The sequence below is a fragment of the Lissotriton vulgaris genome, chromosome 2_1 (genome assembly GCF_964263255.1).
Source record: "Lissotriton vulgaris chromosome 2_1, aLisVul1.2, whole genome shotgun sequence".
Lineage (NCBI taxonomy): Eukaryota > Metazoa > Chordata > Amphibia > Caudata > Salamandridae > Lissotriton > Lissotriton vulgaris.
Window position 1 is genome coordinate 625,692,969 of NC_141687.1, and position 19,766 is coordinate 625,712,734.

At 48.6% G+C, this 19,766-nt stretch overlaps 1 protein-coding gene across 4 annotated transcripts in view; it reads left to right on the forward strand.

The window, feature by feature from the left end:
- Positions 1-19,766, forward strand: part of MACF1 (microtubule actin crosslinking factor 1) — a 1,022,862-nt gene that overhangs the window by 933,615 nt on the left and 69,481 nt on the right. For all 4 annotated transcript variants that reach the window (XM_086955743.1, XM_086955745.1, XM_086955746.1 and 1 more), the window contains 4 exons: positions 836-990; positions 10,710-10,784; positions 11,211-11,228; positions 14,560-14,677. In XM_086955743.1, coding sequence (XP_086811869.1) covers positions 836-990; positions 10,710-10,784; positions 11,211-11,228; positions 14,560-14,677 — 366 coding nt within the window. The remainder of the gene's footprint in view (positions 1-835; positions 991-10,709; positions 10,785-11,210; positions 11,229-14,559; positions 14,678-19,766) is intronic.

Sequence of the window (19,766 nt, forward strand, 5' to 3'; positions counted from 1 at the left end):
GGGTGAGCAGAGAAGTTCTTCCAGAGGTCTTCCAGGTCATACAGTATCTTGCTTTCATAAACAGCAACTGTATGTATTACTTTGGAAGAGTTTATCAAAAAAAGAGAGGGACCCTTGGTTTCCAAAAGGACTAGGGTTCATACAAGAACTTTTAGAAAAATGTCCTTTGGGTTTAATTCAATTCTTCAACACTCCTTCACATAATTATGTTACACACTCCTTAAGGAGTGTATAACATAATTATGTGAAGGAGTGTTGAAGAATTGATTTAAACCCAAAGGACATTTTTCTAAAAGTTACTTTGAAAGAGCCCACGCCACATCCTGCCTATTTAGGCAGCCATAGTAGGCGGTAGAGAGAAGCAACACTTGAAGGAATCTCTCCATCTTCTTCCTTCACAAAGCGCTGTAGTTTGCAGGAGAGGTTACAACACCGTGGTGATCCTTCACAACCCCTTGCACTCACAGGCAGCCACGAATAGTGGAGGGCTAGAGCACTTTATAAGCACCATTCGTGTGGGAGGGGCACAGCTCGGATCCGAAGAATATGGCTAAATTAACCCCTATATCTCCCCTGGGCTCCACCTACACACAGCTGTATCTTGAATGCATCTGTCTCTGGGTCATACATTTTACATATGCCTACTTGTCTGTCTGTAAATCTGCTGAGACTGGTTATGTGTAGATTTGGCGATCTCTAAGTGTGCCTGTGTAAATGGTTATAAGTATTTATAGGTAGGTGGTTCCTGATTGTAAGTCTGCCTTGCTGATTCTTAAGTATGTCAGGCATCATTCCTTTTCTTTTGCTCCAATGTGACTGAAGTTTCTCACTACAGAGTTTCCCACCACTAAACTGGAGATGACAGCGGTAGCGGACATCTTTGACCGTGATGGGGATGGCTACATCGACTATTACGAGTTTGTAGCGGCACTCCACCCAAACAAGGATGCATACCGTCCAACTACTGATGCTGACAAAATTGAAGATGAGGTAAGCGGGTTGAGATGGGCATGGCAGGAGATCTTGCCACAACTCTAGATTGGCCTTCAAGGGGGAATAGGCATTACAATAATAGCTAAAGTGCCTTAAATACCATTGAAGAAAGCACTCCTTTCAGATTCAGGGATGACATAGTTAAAGTATGGTTGAATGAGTTAAAGATGTAAGAAAAAGGTTGTCATTATGATTTATGCATATTTACAACAAGGGGTGGTGAGGGACCGAGTCTCTGAATTAAGCAGAAAGCTCTCACCCAGTCAAGAGATCAGGGCTAGATCCAACACCGTTTTTTAGCTCACTGCACCATCCCAGTTTCAGAACCTGGCTGTATGCAAATTAGTCTGTTCCTGTCCCAGTGCATGATGGGAACAGGGCAAACCAAACTGCAAAAGCCAATTCTTACACTGGGAAGGAAACAAGCTCCCGGGGACCGGTTTCTGGCATTACAGCCGTCTTCGGCCCGGTTTGCTTGAATCCTGATGGTGCAATGAGCAAGGGTCTCACATCTGAGAATACCCTTCCACGCTTAGGGTGGACAAAAATATTTACAACAAGGGGTGGTGAGGGACAGAGTCTCTGAATTAAGTAGAAAGCTCTCACCCATTCAAGAGATCAGGGCTAGATCCAACACCGTTTTTTAGCTCACTGCACCATCCCAGTTTCAGAACCTGGCTGTATGCAAATTAGTCTGTTCCTGTCCCAGTGCATGATGGGAACAGGGCAAACCAAACTACAAAAGCCAATTCTTACACTGGGAAGGAAACAAGCTCCCGGGGACCGGTTTCTGGCATTACAGCCGTCTTCGGCCCGGTTTGCTTGAATCCTGATGGTGCAATGAGCAAGGGTCTCACATCTGAGAATACCCTTCCACGCTTAGGGTGGACAAAAATATTTACAACAAGGGGTGGTGAGGGACAGAGTCTCTGAATTAAGCAGAAAGCTCTCACCCAGTCAAGAGATCAGGGCTAGATCCAACACCGTTTTTTAGCTCACTGCACCATCCTAGTTTCAGAACCTGGCTGTATGCAAATTAGTCTGTTCCTGTCCCAGTGCATGATGGGAACAGGGCAAACCAAACTACAAAAGCCAATTCTTACACTGGGAAGGAAACAAGCTCCCGGGGACCGGTTTCTGGCATTACAGCCGTCTTCGGCCCGGTTTGCTTGAATCCTGATGGTGCAATGAGCAAGGGTCTCACATCTGAGAATACCCTTCCACGCTTAGGGTGGACAAAAATATTTACAACAAGGGGTGGTGAGGGACAGAGTCTCTGAATTAAGCAGAAAGCTCTCACCCAGTCAAGAGATCAGGGCTAGATCCAACACCGTTTTTTAGCTCACTGCACCATCCCAGTTTCAGAACCTGGCTGTATGCAAATTAGTCTGTTCCTGTCCCAGTGCATGATGGGAACAGGGCAAACCAAACTACAAAAGCCAATTCTTACACTGGGAAGGAAACAAGCTCCCGGGGACCGGTTTCTGGCATTACAGCCGTCTTCGGCCCGGTTTGCTTGAATCCTGATGGTGCAATGAGCAAGGGTCTCACATCTGAGAATACCCTTCCACGCTTAGGGTGGACAAAAATATTTACAACAAGGGGTGATGCACTGGGCCAGGGACAGACTGATTTGCATATAGCCAGGTTCTGAGCTGGGATGGGGCAGTGAGATAAATAACGGTGATGGATCAAGCCCTGATCTTTGGACTGGGTAAGAGTGGTCTGTTTAACCCAGACACTCTGTTCATCACCACCCCCTTTTCTAAATCATTATGATTTATGCAGCAATATTCATGATTGTAGAACACAAGAACGGTTCAGGACAAAGTGGGAAAGTGGAAGCAGTGTTGTAATTTGTTTTTGTGGGGTGTATTGACAAGAATGATCCTGTGGTTTCCAGTTTTTTCATTGGACTCCCTATGAGGTGAGGAGTAAAATTAGTAGTCGCCTTGAGGAAGGATGACAAAATAAAATCATAACTGATGGAAAAAAACTATTTCAGCTGCAACCACCCACTATAAGAAGTGACAGCAATCTGGATGCATATGCAGCTGAACTGTAAATGTCTCACTGAGAACACTTTCTCATTGCAGCAATAAAGGGGTTGCAGGCAGCAACTTTTATCATCAAGACAATATCTTGGGTGCAGAGTAAATTGGAAGCCATGTGCATGTAGTTCGGCATGAATGAGAAAGTAGTACAATTCGTGTCCGAGCATGTGGGGAAGGTTGCCTTTAAACCATCGGATCTTTATTGAGGTCACAAGCGTCTGTAGGAGTATAAGGCCTGCGGCTCGAATTGGACATAGATGCTGGAACACCTAACAGGAATTAAAGCTAAAGAAGGAGGTGATACATTTGTTGCAGTCAGATGTGCTCATCGATGACTATCCCACGGATGTTGGGGTGATCAGTATTAACAGATCATTTCTCCTTCTATGTTTTTGTAATATTTCCAATTAAATCCACCTCCCTGAAGTCGCAACGGGCGCGCGCTGCTTGACGACCCCTCTGACACCTTGCCCTACCTACATAGTAGGGCACAGACTCTACAGAATCTTTTGGGCTCACACTCCAAGAATCAGAACTGTAATGAGGGGAACAATTATGTTCTCCAGTATGAAGAAGACAATTGGTAAGAAAAGCTTCTGGATACCAGTGGGCTTCACACCTCCTCTGATAATGGTCTAGTATACCCCGAGTCCTGCCACAGAGGAAACAGCCTTGTTCGCCATAGTTGTGCAAAGGGCAGCTGTGGTGCTGGATTTGACATTACTGATCATGGAAGTCTAAACTAACATGTTAATGAAAGTTTTGCAGTCTATGCAGGTTTCTCTTACCTTTCAGTAAGGCACTTACTCGCACCCGTCTGGGCACCTGGGCTAAGCCCTGTTCAGAGCTGCCTATCACTATTGGCCTGTGCCTGGCAACCCTGTCTTCCTGGCACAACACCCTACTTTGGAGAATCTAGTGGATCTGAAAAAAACAGGTTAGTATTAGATTCCCTACCTTAAAATATCCCTAGGCGTCAGTCTGGATCCGGAGATTTTTGCGTAGCAGTACCCCTGCACGTCGGTAGGCGTCGTATGCGGCTGAGCGTCCGTCGTTGGCGCCGGTATGACGTCGCCGGAGTACATAGACGCCGCCCTCGCGCGCTGATGTCAGTTCTTCTTTTTTCCGCACCAGCAAGCGCAGGTCCGGAGAAAGTGGTACCCTTCAGTCACTTTTTGACTAAGCTTTTTCGATCCTTTTTGGATCTGTTTCGAGTCGAACGACTCCATCGGTGACAGTAGAGGTGCCCGGGTTCAAGCCCTGTGCCGACTGCAACGGACTGATGTTGGTTACCACCAGTAGCTGCATTGCCTGGGGCCCGACCACGATGACAAGTCATGCCCGACTGCCGGGCCTTGACGTCGAAGGGTAGAAGGGAGTGCCTCAAGCTCCGTCAGTCGGCCGCACGCCGCTCGAGGTCCCGGTCCGGAAGGAGGTCGAGGGACCGGTCTCAGGGCTGGAGTCATCACAGTTCGGCCAGTCGACACCACTCGTCGGTCTCCAAGTCCTCAGGTAAGAGGCACAAGAAGTCGAAGAGGCAACATCGCTCTTCTGACTCCCCCCGACGCTCGTGCGATGCGGCTGGGGGTTCGGGTGACACCGCCCAAGCGGCTCCACCGGAGCCGCAGGTGTCGCGGCCTGCTCCATACCCGCCAGTCCCTGGGCAGAATGCGACGCCGGAGGAGATCGATGCCTTCCTCATGGCCATGAGGTCGCTCACTTCTCCGTCGTGTTCCGCGGCGCCTTCAGGCCCCGCAGCCCTGGCTGGGAGCCCAAGCGGGCCGGGTCCTTGGCCCCGGCGACTTCGGTCCCAGTGCCACAGGGCCCCACTGGGTCCGGTTCCGGATCCTGGTCGACCTTACGACCCCGCTGGCGTCGGTCCCGCACGACGCCATCCCTGATCGACCCCTTGGTCTGGATCCGATGCCGGAACGGCGTCGCTAGACGCCGCATTCGGTGCCGGCCGAAGAGGAATTCTTCGAGGATCTGGGTCCATCCTTCACCCCTGAATACCAGGAGATGGACGACGAGGGAGGCTGGGAGGGGTCTGAGGACCCTCTGGCACATGAGTGCCAGTCATTTCAGGACTGGACACAGGAACTAGGGGAAGCCAGTGGCCAGGAAACCTCCCCAGACACTGGTTTTGTCTCCCCTCCTACTGTGGCTACAGAGGAGTGGGCTACTTATAGTGTAGTGCTGAAGAGGGCGGCCAAGGCCTTGGCTCTTGAGCTCCCCGTCACAAAGGTGAGGTCAAACATCCTCACAGAGGTCCTTAAACCGCAGGTAAATTCCCCGGAGCCTCTGCTGCACCACCAGATCGGGAATCCAAGAGGTACGTGCAATTCGGCAAGAAGATGTTCTCCTCCCTTACTTTGGGGTTGCGGTCGGTCAACACCGCGTGCCTCTTGGGATGTCATACCCCCTCCCTGTGGGATACGGTTGCGGCCGTGCTGCCTGAGTGCCCGGAGGGAGCCCGGGTGAAGCTCGCTCAAGCCCTCGCGGAGGGACCAGACGCAGCACGGTATTCCATACAAGTTGCCCATAAGTCCATCTATGGGCAAGCCCCTGCCTATATTAAAGAAAGGTTGGAGATCTATCGGCCTGAAAGAAGCCTAAGGTCCTCCGAGGCTCAACTGCTCGTGTGCCCCCGGTTCAGATTAGCTACAAAAGGAGGGAGATCTTTCTCGGTCTTGCTGCCTAAGATTTGGAATGAATTGCCTGAGGCTCTTCGCAAAGACGGAAACCTGCTCCGCTTTAGGAAAGCCCTAAAGACCATCTTATTCAGAGCAGCGTTGAGCCCAGTATAGTTTCTACTCGTTCTCCTGTTGCTGACTAGGTTGTTGTGTTTTGCGGTCAAAAGCGCCCTGAGACCTGCCGGTGATTTGGGGCTATATAAACTGACACTAACAATAACAATACAATGTGAGCTGGATACCACGGACTCGCTGGGGAGAGCGATTTCCACGTCTGTGGCGTTTCGCCGCCACGCCTGGCTGATGTCCGCCTTCTTCTCGGCCGATGTCCAGAACACACTTATGGACATGTCGTTCGATGGCATCCACCTCTTCGGTGGCAAGGCAGATAGTGCGCTGGAACGGTTTAAGGACTCCAGGGCTACGCCCAAGTCCTTGAGACTGTCTGCCCCGCGCTCCTTTCGTGGCCACGTAAGGGGCGCCCCCACACGTCCTGCCAGCCACGGGCCGCAGACTAACATTCAGCGCGGCGGCGGGCGTGGTTACCATTGTGGCGGTAACAGGGGACAACGGCGCGGCCAGTCCACATCTATCCCCGCAGCAGCCGCCTCAAAGCCTTCCTAGTCCGAGCTTTTGGGCCCATTTGACGCCAGTGGGGGCCAGGGTTCACCATCACCTCCACTGGCGCTCCATCACATCGGACAGATGGGTGCAGCAACTCGTCCGGAGGGGCCAATCCCTCCCCTTCGAGGTGACCCCTCCAGCCATGCCACCGCAGTACCACCGCGTGTCGGGGGATCACTTGCAACTTCTGCAAGATAAAGTTACGGCCCTCTTGGCCAAGGGGGCCATTGAGCGCTTTCCGATGCCAGAAGTAGGGTGTGGTAGTTACTCCCACTACTTTCTGGTTCCCCAAGAAGGGCAAAGGGGGCCTACGCCCTATCTTGGACCTGCGGAACGTCAATAACTTCCTCCGGAAGGAGAAGTTCAAGATGCTAACTTTGGCTCAGGTCTAAGCTACCCTAGACCCAGGAGACTGGATGGTACCATTGGACTTGCAGGACGCCAATTTCCACCGGCGCTACCTGCGGTTCACCGTGCTCCCCTTAGGCCTTACCAGCGCCCCCCGGTTGTTCACGAATGTGATGGCGGTGGTCGCAGCTCATCTGCACAGGGTAGGGGTTTCAGTCTTCCCCTACCTCGACGACTGGTTGTTGAAGGCGGGCTCGCCCCAGACAGTCGTCAGCCACCTCCAGACTGCGGCCTGCACCTGCTGGGGTTCTTCATCGATGTGCTGAAGTCGCACCTGTGTCCCTCTCAGAAGCTCCTCTTCATCGGAGCGGTTCTCGACTGCGCAGTTTCGGGTTTATCCTCCCGAACAGCAGGTTCGGGATATTCAGGCTCTGATTCCGATCTTTCAGCCATTATCCAGAGTCTCGGTCAGGTTGACGCTGCGGCTTCTGGGGCTGATGGCCTCCTGCATCCTTCTGGTGCATCACGCCAGGTGGCGGATGCGGGCTCTTCAGTGGGACCGAAGTTTCAGTGGGCCCAGCATCAGGGCAACTTGTCAGACCATGTCTTGATCTCGGAGGGCACTGCAAGACCGTTGCAGTGGTGGCTCACGGACCGCAATTGGGTCAGCGGCAGATCCCTCTCCCTACCCCCAACCGGAGCACTTAGTTGTGACGGACGTGTCCCTCCAGGTCTGGGGGGCCAAATGGAAGAGGCGGAGATCAGAGGCCTCTGGTCTCCGGCGCAGTCCCGGCTCCACATCAACCTTCTGAAGCTGCGGGCAATCCGGCTTGCACTGAAGGCATTCCTCCCCTCTGTCCGGGTTGTGTAGTGCAGGTGTTCACGGACAACACCACCGCCATGTGGTACTCCAACAAACAGGACGGGGTGAAGTCGTGGACCCTATGCCAGGAGGCTCTGCGCCTCTGGCAGTGGCTGGAACATCAGGGCGTGACCCTGGTGGTTCAACACCTGGCAGGTTCCCTGAACGCCAGGGCGGACGAACTCAGCCGTCGGTGCATGATGGATCATGAATGGCGTCTCAACTTGGACGTGGCGCAAGGTCTTTTTCAGCAGTGGGGAGAGCCTTGGTTAGATCTATTCGCCACAGAAGAGAACGCGCAATGTCATCAGTTCTGCGCGCTGGAATTTCCAAGGTGGCACTCGCTCGGATACTCTTTTCGTTGCGAGTGGAATTGCGGTCTGTTGTACGCCTTTCGGCCTATACCACTTCCGCCCAGAGTGCTGAAAAAGATCAGACACGACCGGGCCCAAGTCATCCTTGTGGCTCCGGACTGGGCACGAAGATACTGGTATCCCGGGCTACTCAGCATGTCAGCCAATCCCCCGATTCGTCTGCCTCTTCAGGAGGACCTTCTGTCGCAGCAGCAGGGGACGGTCCTCCACACGAACCTGTCCAGCCTCCACCTCCATGCGTGGAGATTGAGCGGCGACAGTTGAGGCCATTTGACTTGCCTCCTGAAGTCTGTGATGTTATTCTGGCAGCCAGGCGTTCATCCACAAAATCGGTATACGCCTGCAGGTGGAACAAATTTGTGGTGTGGTGCACAGCAAAGGCTGTGGATCCACTCTCTGACCCTCTTTCTGAGGTTCTCCTCTTTCTTCTTTCTCTTGCCCAGCAGGGTTCTGCTCTGGGCACTATCAAGGGCTACCTCTCTGCCATTTCCGCCTTCTTAAGGCCCCTGATCAGCCTTCTCTTTTCAAGTCCCCGGTTGTAAATAGGTTCTTGAAGGGCATCACTCATATGTTCCCCCCTGTTTCTTTCGTGATGCCTCATTGGGACTTGAAACTTTTTTTGTCTTATCTGATATGTGCTCCCTTCGAGCCACTTCATAACTGTCCTCTTCATCTTCTGACTCTTAAGACTGCATTCCTGGTTGCCATCACCTCTGCCAGGAGAGTGAGTGAGCTCCAGGCCCTTTCTTCACAACCTCCTTTCCTTTCTGTCCATCCGGACAAAGTTGGGTTGCGGACGCGACCTTCTTTCCGCCTCCACATCCCTCGAACGAGGAAGAGAGGCTCCACCGTCTTGACCCAAAACGTGCACTCTCATACTATCTGGATCGCACATGCCAGTTCCGGGTGGATGACCAACTCTTTGTTGGTTACTTGGGTGCTAAGAAGGGACGGGCGGTGTACCAACGGACCATTTCCGATGGGTTGTCTTGTGCATCAAGGCTTGTTATTCACAGGCTAAAAAGGAGCCTCCTGTGGGGCTACGTGCCCATTCCACTCGGGCCACGGCGGCTACTACTGCCCTGGGTCGGGGAGTCCCCTTGCAGGACATCTGTCAGGCAGCTACGTGGGCCTCGTTGCACACGTTCGCAAGATACTACTGCCTGGACAGCCAAGTCCAGAGAGATGGCTTTTTCGGCCTTTCCGTTCCCCAGGACTTTCTGGTGTGATCATTGGTTCGCAGACCCACCACCGGGGTTGGTATTGCTGGGGTATCTATTCTAAGTTAAGGAATCTAATACTAACCTGTTTCTTTCAGATGAACAAGTTACTTACCGTCGGTAACGATATAACTGTAAGAAACAGTAGTTAGTATTAGATTCCTTACCACCACACGCATCCTCCCAGTTCTGCAAACCCTTATCTAGGGTTAAGTTCATCCCCTTTCAGGGCCCTAGTTTCATGGCACCAGTGTTGGTTTTTATCATGGCTCTGCCTTTCTGGCGCGGAAAAGCTGTGTATAAGAACTGACGTCAGCGCGCGAGGGCGGCGTCTAAGTACTCCGGCGACGTCATCCTGACGACGGACGCGGAGCCGCAGATGACGCCTACCGACGCACAGGGGTACTGCTACGCAAAAATTTCCGGATCCAGACTGACGCCTGGGGATATTCTAAGGGAAGGAATCTAATACTAAGTACTGTTTCTTACAGATATATTGTTACCGAAGCTAAGTAACTCGTGCTTCAGTTCTTGAGTGTGTGAATTCATTTGCTGACTGACGGTGTTTATCAAATGCTTTACACTGTCCTCTGATACTGCCTTACTGCTCGACCAAGCTACCACTATTAGAGAGTAAGGTTCTATCTAACTTTAACCTCTGCCTACCTCTGGGGACACTTGGACTCTATACATACTATACCTCATTTTGGTGTAGTATATATAGAGCCAGTTTCTTTCACTGATCGACTCCCAGCTACAGGCGTGCAAGGGTACTGCTCATAAAATATTCTAGGTCCAGTCTGACTCTAGGGCAATTCAAAGGTAAGGAATCTGCGGCTAGATATAGTCTCTACCAGATAAGGCGTTACCAAAGGTAGGTAGCTTGTTCTTTGTGTGACTCTTGGTTGGTCAAAATGGCACAAACAATTGTTCCTAACACTTATAATGTGCAAAGGCTCAAAGAATTTCAGGGATCACCAATATCAGAATTAGTGGGCCTACTATAATGAATTACTATTAACCACAGTATTTATGGTTTAGGATCTGTATCAAGCCATCACAATAAATGCAAATAAGTGTTAATTTGGTCATAAAGAAACCAGAATTAAATTCTAGAAGAATATTATCGATCCTCTGAGGGTTTCAGTGACATCAGTAAAAGATGTTTTAAATTGTTTTTAAAAGAAATATTATGCCTTGGTTAAACATAGTTTGGAATCCCACACAGCCGTGCCATTTGATGTTTTGACTATCATTCTGCCCTTGGTCTTCCAAAAGCTGCAAAGGGTGTGTGTAGTTTTTGTCACTCCGCTCATCTTGCACCAGTAAGACATTAGCAGCACATTTGTGTTGGCAGCTTAACAGACCTGCTCCTCGATCTTCTGTTGCAGATGGCATACTGTGGATTCTCAGAGGAGGTAAAAAAAGAGTAGCCCAGGAGAGTACTTGAGCAGATCAACTTGTGATGTTGTCGAACATGCAGATGTGTGAACAGTTAGCAAGCATCCTTCTGAAAGCTACTGCCTTCTCTAATCCCACAGGTCACACGGCAAGTGGCGCAGTGCAAGTGTGCAAAGAGGTTTCAAGTGGAGCAGATTGGAGAGAACAAGTACCGGGTAAGGAGTGTGTATTCGGGTGCATATATTGAACACTTATCCACTCCCTAAAAGATGGCTGCCTGACCCACCTCACAAGGGACTTGTTTCTGTCTGCAATTCATACTCCACTGGAAGTGTTCACTGATTTGATAGTTGTCACCAGAAATTGAAACATCTTCCTTACGCTAGACGTCTTTCTGAACCTCCGTGCACAGGTTGTTTGAGCAAATCAGTGAAAAGGGAACTGATTGGGAGGGACCCCTGAAGGTGCTTTGATAAAAAGAAACAAACAATACTTCTGCAGCCTTGTCAGTGGGGTCCTTTTACTTCTATGGGTTCACAGGACCCCTCACAACATGTGGTGTCTTTGTTCCCTATTTGTTTCCATGGACAGCCTGTTAACGTTCACCTGTTATTTTTTTCCTTCCTCTTCTCTTTTTCTAGTTCTTCCTTGGCAATCAGGTACAGTGCACCATCCTGGCATCCTATCCACATTCCATTTCATAATTCATCACAGAAATAATGTGTTGTGATTAACAGTAACACGCCAATCTTCTCAGCTTGTTTGTTGTGATGGCTTGTGGTGACTGGGTGCATTCTGTCCCTTGCCAGATATTCAGTTGGAGACTGATACACAGACCACTTCGAGCTCCAGAGAATATTGTCTTTCATTTAAAATTGGCTCCAGATAAAAATGCTAAATTAGACCAGAAGCCCTCCAGTCCAGACTTCGGTGCCAGCGAGCAGGTTGTGTTGGTTCACCAATGCATGGCACTAATTGACATAGAGATAATTAATACCCACACTCCAGTTTCTGCCTGTGAATGCAGCACGCGCTGGGTTCCGTCTGCCTGTGAATGCTGCTCCCGAGACATAAGGCTCTGCCTTGCTGGTGCCCATGGATTTGAGGGTTGGCTTCAGGCTTGGAGATTAAACAAACTTTTGAAGACTCAAAGAGACAGTGCAGCACAAATGGCAGCGCAACGTCAACTACATGAAATGCTTTAATTGAGCCCCGCTGTACAGAAGAGTCTGCTTCTACATTATAGAGTGTCTCTCTGTTAGGAGGCAGCAACCAGGGCATTGTCTAGTGTCTAAATGCTCAGGTTATGGCCGGTTTGGTTTGTGTATCAGTATCCGAAGAGGTATCAAATCAATATTTGTAAATCAGTAGTCTAGTGTGTTCATGGGGTGATGTATAGTAGAGTGGTAGCGATAAAATGACTGCAATAGCTACAAAACAGTGTAATCCACAGGGATTGCAATATAGCGGCATGACTGGCAGTGGTGCATTCATCTTCTAATGTGGCTGTTTCAATCGTACATTGTAGCTATGTTGAAATCATGGAGCAATCAAAATGCAACCGTGAAATTATAATGTAACATAGTGACAAAATCATGCAAGGGTGTAAAAGTAGAGCATGGGCTATATATCTCCCTTCCTAGTGCAGAGTAGGACATTGGTTGCATGTCTGTGAGACCACTGCAGCCTCACAGAACTTTCTTTTTAAACTCATGTCCATCATTAGGTTTATTTCTTAAATGTATACCACTGTTTGCTACATATGGATTGTATGAGAGGTTCCGGGATTGTGAATGCGTCTCCACGAGTTGTTCATTCTCCTCCGTGGAGCTCAGCTTCAGGTATGAAAGAATGGGTGCCCTTCTAAACCAATAGATGCGAGTGTTGAAAATGGTGTAAACTACATTATAAGTACGATTATTTGGCAACTGGAGACAAGCTGTTGAAAGCAGTTTGAGGGGACATATTTCTACAAGACCACCAGACCTTCCTTGATTTCCCTAATCTTTCTACTGACACTATTGTATCAGTATCCTGCAGTGTGAATGCTATCCCACAACTCAGCAATCTGTCTCACTTTAGTCAATTAAAATTGATTTGTTAATATTCCATACTCTAACTGTACCTGCTAGAAAATAGAGAGCCCATGCATACCCTAATTTAGTCCTCTCGGTTCTTTTACACAAGTCAGGCAGCACAGAGGTCAGCATGTAGCCACATGAATATGGAATTAGGCCACTTTCAGAGTGGAACCACGACAGCAGGTGATCTTGAGAACACCATATAGTGTAATATTTCGATATTTAGTAAATCAAAGAAATTACAAGGTTGACTTGCAGCCTCCCTATGCTGAGTTTGGTACGGTTTAATAAGCAGTTTATTAGTGCTTATACTCAAGCAAAGTGCAAACTGCTGTTTGCCACTTTAAAGCCGAGATTATATGTGGTCATTTCCCAACAAGGCATGATCTACCTCTTAAATAAAGAAAGAAACATTTTTGTAATTGTCTCCTTCCTCGCCAACCATGATCAACTCAAAGAATCAATTTTATTTTTATGGTAAAGTTGTGCTTTGGTTCAGTCACTTTTGTCTTGTTCTTTGAGCTCATACTTCATTCAGTGACCTTGTGCTTCTGAGGGTGGACTTGTGCTTTTATTAATGAGCTTATGCTTTTATGAGTGAGTAGGCATTGCAGTCCAAGAACTCATTGTTTTCCGAGTGGGCTTATGCTTCACTGGTCTGGCTGGAGTAACTTTGTGGGCTGTTGGGATGTTTGGGAGCCGTTTGTTAAAAACTTGGAGGGCCGGCTGATAAGATTTAGAGGGGCCAGCATGTTTGGTTTTAGTGGAAGGCCCATATAATTTTCTGAAAGTTTCATGCAGTTTGGGGGCAGGCTTGTAGTTTTTTTGCAGGCTTATGCGCTTTGGGGAGTCAGTAACCTCCTGCTTTGGTTCATAACCTTGTACTTTGAGTAATTACCTTTTGCTTTGGTTATTGAGCTAGTGCTTTACTGTGTATTTTTGCTTTTATAATTCATGCTGTACCAGGGTTTTTTGGGTTGACTTTTTCTTTTGATGGCGGGCTTGTACTTTTTGGGGGTTGCTTGTGACTTTTTGGGGGTGGGCTTATGATTTGGTTTGTGCTTCATTCTGTGAAAGCAGTTGGAGAAGGGCAGGGAGGTAGTCAAAGTTCCATTTTGGGACAGGCTTGTGGGTTTCAGTGAACACTTGTACCTTTCTTTCACAGGCCTGTGCTTCAGTCATCACATTAATCTTCATGGTTTGGGACAGTGTGTTTTTTTTGGGGGAGGGGGATTTTATTATGAGGTGTTAGACCTTTGACGAGTGAAAGTCTTGAGGCTCTGTATCATTCTTCAGACAGTGTATTTGGCCCGGCTGCTACTTTTATGTTACTATGCCATTTGGAAAAAAGTACATGGTGCCATGCAGGTCCTATTTTTGAAAGGTATACTTCTGCTTTGTGAGTTGGGCCTGGGCTCATTCCAGAAGAGAAACTGGACTATGCAATAAAAACAGCAATTGACTTCAATGTCATGGAGTCTCTTACTTTCTCCTACTAGTAATTTTGCATTTGCTTAACTAAATGTCTGCCCTTTGATAGGATTGTATCCACACGTCAATAGTAGTTCTTGTAATTTTTTGTGCTGTCCTTATAGTCTCCTTGGGTGGAAGGCTATATCAAGAGCTTGGTCCAGTTGAGCCGCAGATTGCATTTGAAATGGTGCACAAGGCTTGGAGGCAGCTGTTTTATATGTTATTGCTCAAATGCATACCGTGATCAATTTTCTGTTCCTCGGTGTAGATAAATCTGGAATGTTTTCTTTTATCTACTAGTGAGTTGAGCTCCTCCTGTTTACGAATAATCATTTTCAATTTGGAATAGCTTATCAGGTGGTGAACAGAGCTCCTGGTGCTCCTCTCCTAATAAATGTATTTGGTTTCTCATGGATGTCCCTTATCGATTCCACAGTTTGGTGACTCTCAGCAGTTGCGGCTGGTCCGAATTCTGCGCAGTACAGTCATGGTCCGCGTGGGTGGAGGTTGGATGGCCCTTGACGAGTTTTTGGTGAAGAACGATCCATGCAGAGGTGAGTATCAAGAGCAGAGTGTGTGTTCTTTGAGCTAAGAGTCCAGTCTAGCTTGCCCGGATTGCCCATTGTGTATAGGCACTACAATACCCAGCAACCCAGTTCGCTAACTATCCTTTGAAAAAAATAATGTTTATTGTGAGACTCTGTCGGTAAGGGTTATTGGGAGCAAGAACTGGTGTACATGTGTTGGGGGCAAGGGGCAGAAAAGTCTTTAAATGTGTGGGGCGCATTCAGTACATTTGAGTAAGGTTAGTGAGTAGTGCATTTTCTGCAGATGGGGGAAGAATTGTCTGTTTCATATGGGCAAGAACTACTGATGTATTGGGGACAGTTAGTATGTAGTGTTGGAGATGGGTCAGCAGATGTGCGAGTCACTGCCACGGACATTCCAAGCTAAAGGTCATTAGATTGAGGATTGCTTCGATGTAAAATATAATAATAGGACATCACGTCTGCAGTTATAGAACAATTAACATTTTATGTAGTTGTGAGATGCATTTACTAGATGTACTGACTGATTATAGCAGTTTATGTTGGTTGCTTTCAGAGATAGCTATCAAGATGGACAGTCTCCATTGAAACGATACCCACCACCTGCTGTGGGCCCTTACTCTTTGGCTGCTAATGATTGTGATCACATTGGTGATCAGGGAGAGCCGTCTTTAGTTGTATGTGCACAGTCTCCATATGGGAAGATCATCGTTACATAGAGGTACAGACTTTGAGGGAGAGGGGAGACGGGGTTGTTTCTCCTCACCGTGTTCTCTGTGCCTGGGGAGCTAATGCCAAAGTAATTGTGAGGAAATGGGGTGTGTTATATGGTGCAGTTGTGCAACCTCACTGTGTAATACACTTACCAACCCCTTTAGGTCCCTTCGGTTTTGTGTGTCAAAGCTTGAGCTCATCCCTGGGTAGCTGTGGCTCTGAGCAGCTTGCACAGAGGAACAAATGTATAGCATTTAAACAGCACCAAAACAATTGAAGTACGAAACTCAAGAAATCCGACACCACTTTATAAAAAATAGACTGTATTTTTATAAGAATGTAGACTCTAAAAATGAAAAAGATCCAATACTGTTGGTTAGGAGTACTTGGGGGCGACTAACTCCAGCAGGGAGCTAGTCAGCGGGACCAGAAAGGTCCTCAAGAGTTATCCATCACAGAAGGAGCCGTCCTCCAGGCCACTTTATCCTTGTTGCAGTTTATTCCTATGAAGGATGCTGAAGATGCTCAAAGGATGCCATGGATGTGGTGCAGTCGATGGGGTCTTCCTGCAGGGACTCCTCCTTCCATGAAGATGGTGAGGGGGTCCTGGTTGCCGCCTGGAGGTCCCACGAGGTTCTTTTTTGACTGACCAAAGTCCAGCCATCCCTACCAGTCACCCGGTGTCCCAAGCCAATCCTTCCTTAGTCAATACCTCACATTCTGACATCACTCCTAGGCTCAGCAAACTCTGGTGCAACTCTGTGTCCGGTCTTGGTCCTTGGTGCTGCACAGCAGTTGTTGTGGTGGTTTGAAGACCTTGGGCTGCCACTTACTCCTGCAGACTTATTCAACTGTTGTGTCCATGTGCTGCAAGCAGGAGGCCAGTCAGCTGCTGCCTGTAATCTCTTGTTTTGATTGGGCTCTGGAGACCGCTTCTTGAGCAGGACACGGCAGGTACAGTCTCTCTCGTCGCTAGCCACTATGTCTAGCATGTGCAGTCTTCAACGTACAACCTCTCTTTACTTTCCCCTGTGTGCAGCTGGGCCGTCCTTCTTCCAAGTCGGTTGAGATCAGAGTTCTGGATGCTATTTGTGCCCCTCTTATGTTCTGAAGATGCCCTCATGGCATTATGCAGTTGGTTGCCAATGGACTCCCTACATGTATTTATTTGACTGGCCTAGTAAATTTGATTTGCTGCCAGACCACTTCACACTGATGAATATGCTTTTTACACCACTATCATTAAATGGACTTTTATTTAAAAAGTGGTGTTTGCAGTCTATGGATTGGTAATTTTTTTGAAAACGGCAACCAAGTCAGTCCCACGGCACATACATGCATAGTTGCAGGCCTACTTACACATGCACCACATACGTCATCACCCATCTAATTAAGGCAATTTTGTAACTGCAAAAATATTTGTACAAAGATAATAGGTCAATAAGGTGAGATCTATTGGCTATGCCAGTGTTTGTTAGAGAAGCACTCTTCACACTTGCATGCAATGCAGGAAACTCAGGTGGTCAAAGCTGCATTAAAAATTGTTTCACGACTGCTTCTACCATTTCACTGTAATACATATAGAATTTTTTCACTGTTCAATCACGCATTTGACGGATCCATACCTCAAAATATAACATCACGTAAGGGATACCCTAAATTTGGTGCTAGAGGTCTGTCCTAGATTCACCAGTGACCATCCCAGCTTGCCTTGTAACGGCTGGGGACAGCCGAATTTGAAGCCTGAGCTACTCTAATGCCATGTTTCAAAAAGCAGTATGAACATGGCAGTCAATCTCAGTACATTCCGTGACTCTGGTCGATGTTAGGAGTGTTTTATTACCAGCATACCTTCCACTAGTGCCCACTGCTGACATTTTCAGGATTAAAAAAAAAACAATGTTACTTTATAAAGCTGAAAAGAAGAGCACTGTTGGGTGCCCATTTAAACAAAGAAAATGGCGGAAGGGTAGTAGCACATCAGAGGTGTAGAGAATGCGAGGAATGGCAGCAATGCATTCATGGGTAGGCAGACCCAACACGTTAAAGTAAACTCCGCAGGGTCATTACTAAGAAGGCACAGCTGCAGCATAGTCACCTCTATCTAGTCCATAATATGCAATCAAACGACCACACACTTTACAGAACTTATGCGGGCACACCCTACTTTTATGCATTACTCTTTCCGCTGCCATATAAAGGTCCATTCCCTTTCTCCATTCAGCCGTGGCAGGTGTCTCAGGTGCTCCCCATTGCCTGACCAGATCTCGTTTAGCTACTTACAAACCCATGTTTCACAGTAATAGTTTCATCAGAGGCAAGTCTACATCATTAGGTATACCCACAAGAACATCCTTAGCGTTTTCAGGCAGTGTCACCCCTATTATGGTGCTGAGTTCCAAAAGCACCCAGAGCCAGAATTTTTGTATAATCGGGCATGCCCATAATATATGACGAAAGTCTCCCTTGTTTCCCCCACAACGCAGGCATTCTGGAGGGGCTGCTTTACCTATTCTGCGGAGGCGGGCCTTATTGTAGTAATACCTATCCAGAATTTTTAAGTGAATGAGTCGCGGCCAGGCTCTAATTGCTACTTCTCGTGGGAACATTAATGCTGCCTCCCAATTCAGGTTTTCCATTTCGCGAATATCAGTTTCCCATGTGGACCGTAGTTTTTTTGGGGGGGGGGTTTTTAAACACCTTTATTAGAATTGTACACATCATACACAGCTTCCCGCCTACAACCCATCTGGGCCGGCGAAGCGACAAGGATGGAAACAGTCGAGCAATTGGTAAGACGGTGTACACAGCTTGATGTCGTTAACCCAGGGGTACAGCAGCGTGAAATCACAGTGCGCCCGTTAAGCAAAACGTGAGTCAGCAGCTGGGCCGTCCTCGCTCACTTGCAAATGTGTCCCTGAGGCGTAAGGGGGGGTAGGTCACGCAGGCCAGGCGCTGCACAGACCGAAATGTAGCTGTATTTTGTATTTTTTAAAACTCTCCAAACTCCCCAAAAGAACATCCAGTACCGCCCCCCATCCCCCCCTGTCCTATCAGTCCACAACCCCACTTAATGTCTGCAAAGGTTCGCCTAAGCCTCGTCCATGCCCCCTCTCCACACCCAGGTTGCAATACCCTTGGGGTGTGTCAGGAGAAGACTCACTCCCATCGCTTCCACTTAAATCAGAGACTACCACTCGTCACCTGCCTCGTGACAGCCGGGTATCAATAATCCACCCGGCCGTCCCATCCGCCCTACAGTCGTCCTTTTCCTCCCAATGGAGTAGTGAAGGCTATCCTAGTGCTTCCACCCCCTCGGCACCCTGCGTGTCCTCCACCTCCTCCCTGGCATATCTAAAGGTGTTATACAAACCCCAAAAGTTTTTCGGTCTGCTGGTGGGGGGAAGCAACTCACTGTAGTGCTCTGCTTGTGTGCAACAGTACACCTTGTCTCTGGCCCATCTTTTTTTGTCGGGGTCGGACCTCTCATCCAACATTGTGCCACCGTGCGTCTCGCCAGTAACAATCCCATATCCGCCAATCGTCTACATGCCAGCGGCAGAGGCTTCGAGTAGCCCAGCAACGCCAGAGCTGGATCAACCTGCAGTTCGTGCTCTAGTATTTCACTGAGTTCTGAGAAGACCGTAATCCAGAACTCTTGTATCTTGCGGCAGTTCCATGCCATATGTAGGAAGTCTGCCACCGGTGCATGGCAGCGCTCGCATTCTGGAGACTGACGGAGGCCATAATGGTGTAGTCGTTCCGGGGTGTAATACACTCTCTGCAAAAATTTGAAGTGGATTAGTCTGTGCCTTCCATTCAGAGACACTTTTTTGGTATTACTACAGCAGTACCTCCACATTGCGTCATCTATATCCATGTCTAAGTCTCTCTGCCAGGCCAACCGGGCTTTGGAGGGTTCCTGTGCCCTGTGTGACGTAATGCACTTGTACAGATGCGTCGTCAGGTGCCGCTGGGAGGGTTGGGCGATGACGTAAGCTAGTTCCGGAATGTCCGGCGGCTCTGTCATATCTGGCCCAAGGACTTCCCTCGGGGCCCCTCGAAGTCTATGAAATTGGAACTGCTGCAGCAGGGTCGGGTGCTCCACCCCTAGGGCAACCTGGTCCCATGTTTTGGCCCGACCGTCCGCAAACAAAGCGCCCGCCTTTTCGATCCCGAGGTCGTGAAGTGCACGAATACCATTCCTGTCTCCGATGGGAGCCAGCCATTGCACCATTCCACCGCCATCGCGGGGAGTACAACAGCACTTCTCCCCGTGCTTTTAACAGCGCGTTCCATGCGTGGTTTGTGGCCGTTATAGAATCTAGGATGCCCACTCGGTTGTCCACTGGGGCGCAGACCGTGGCTGGGAGAGGAAGAG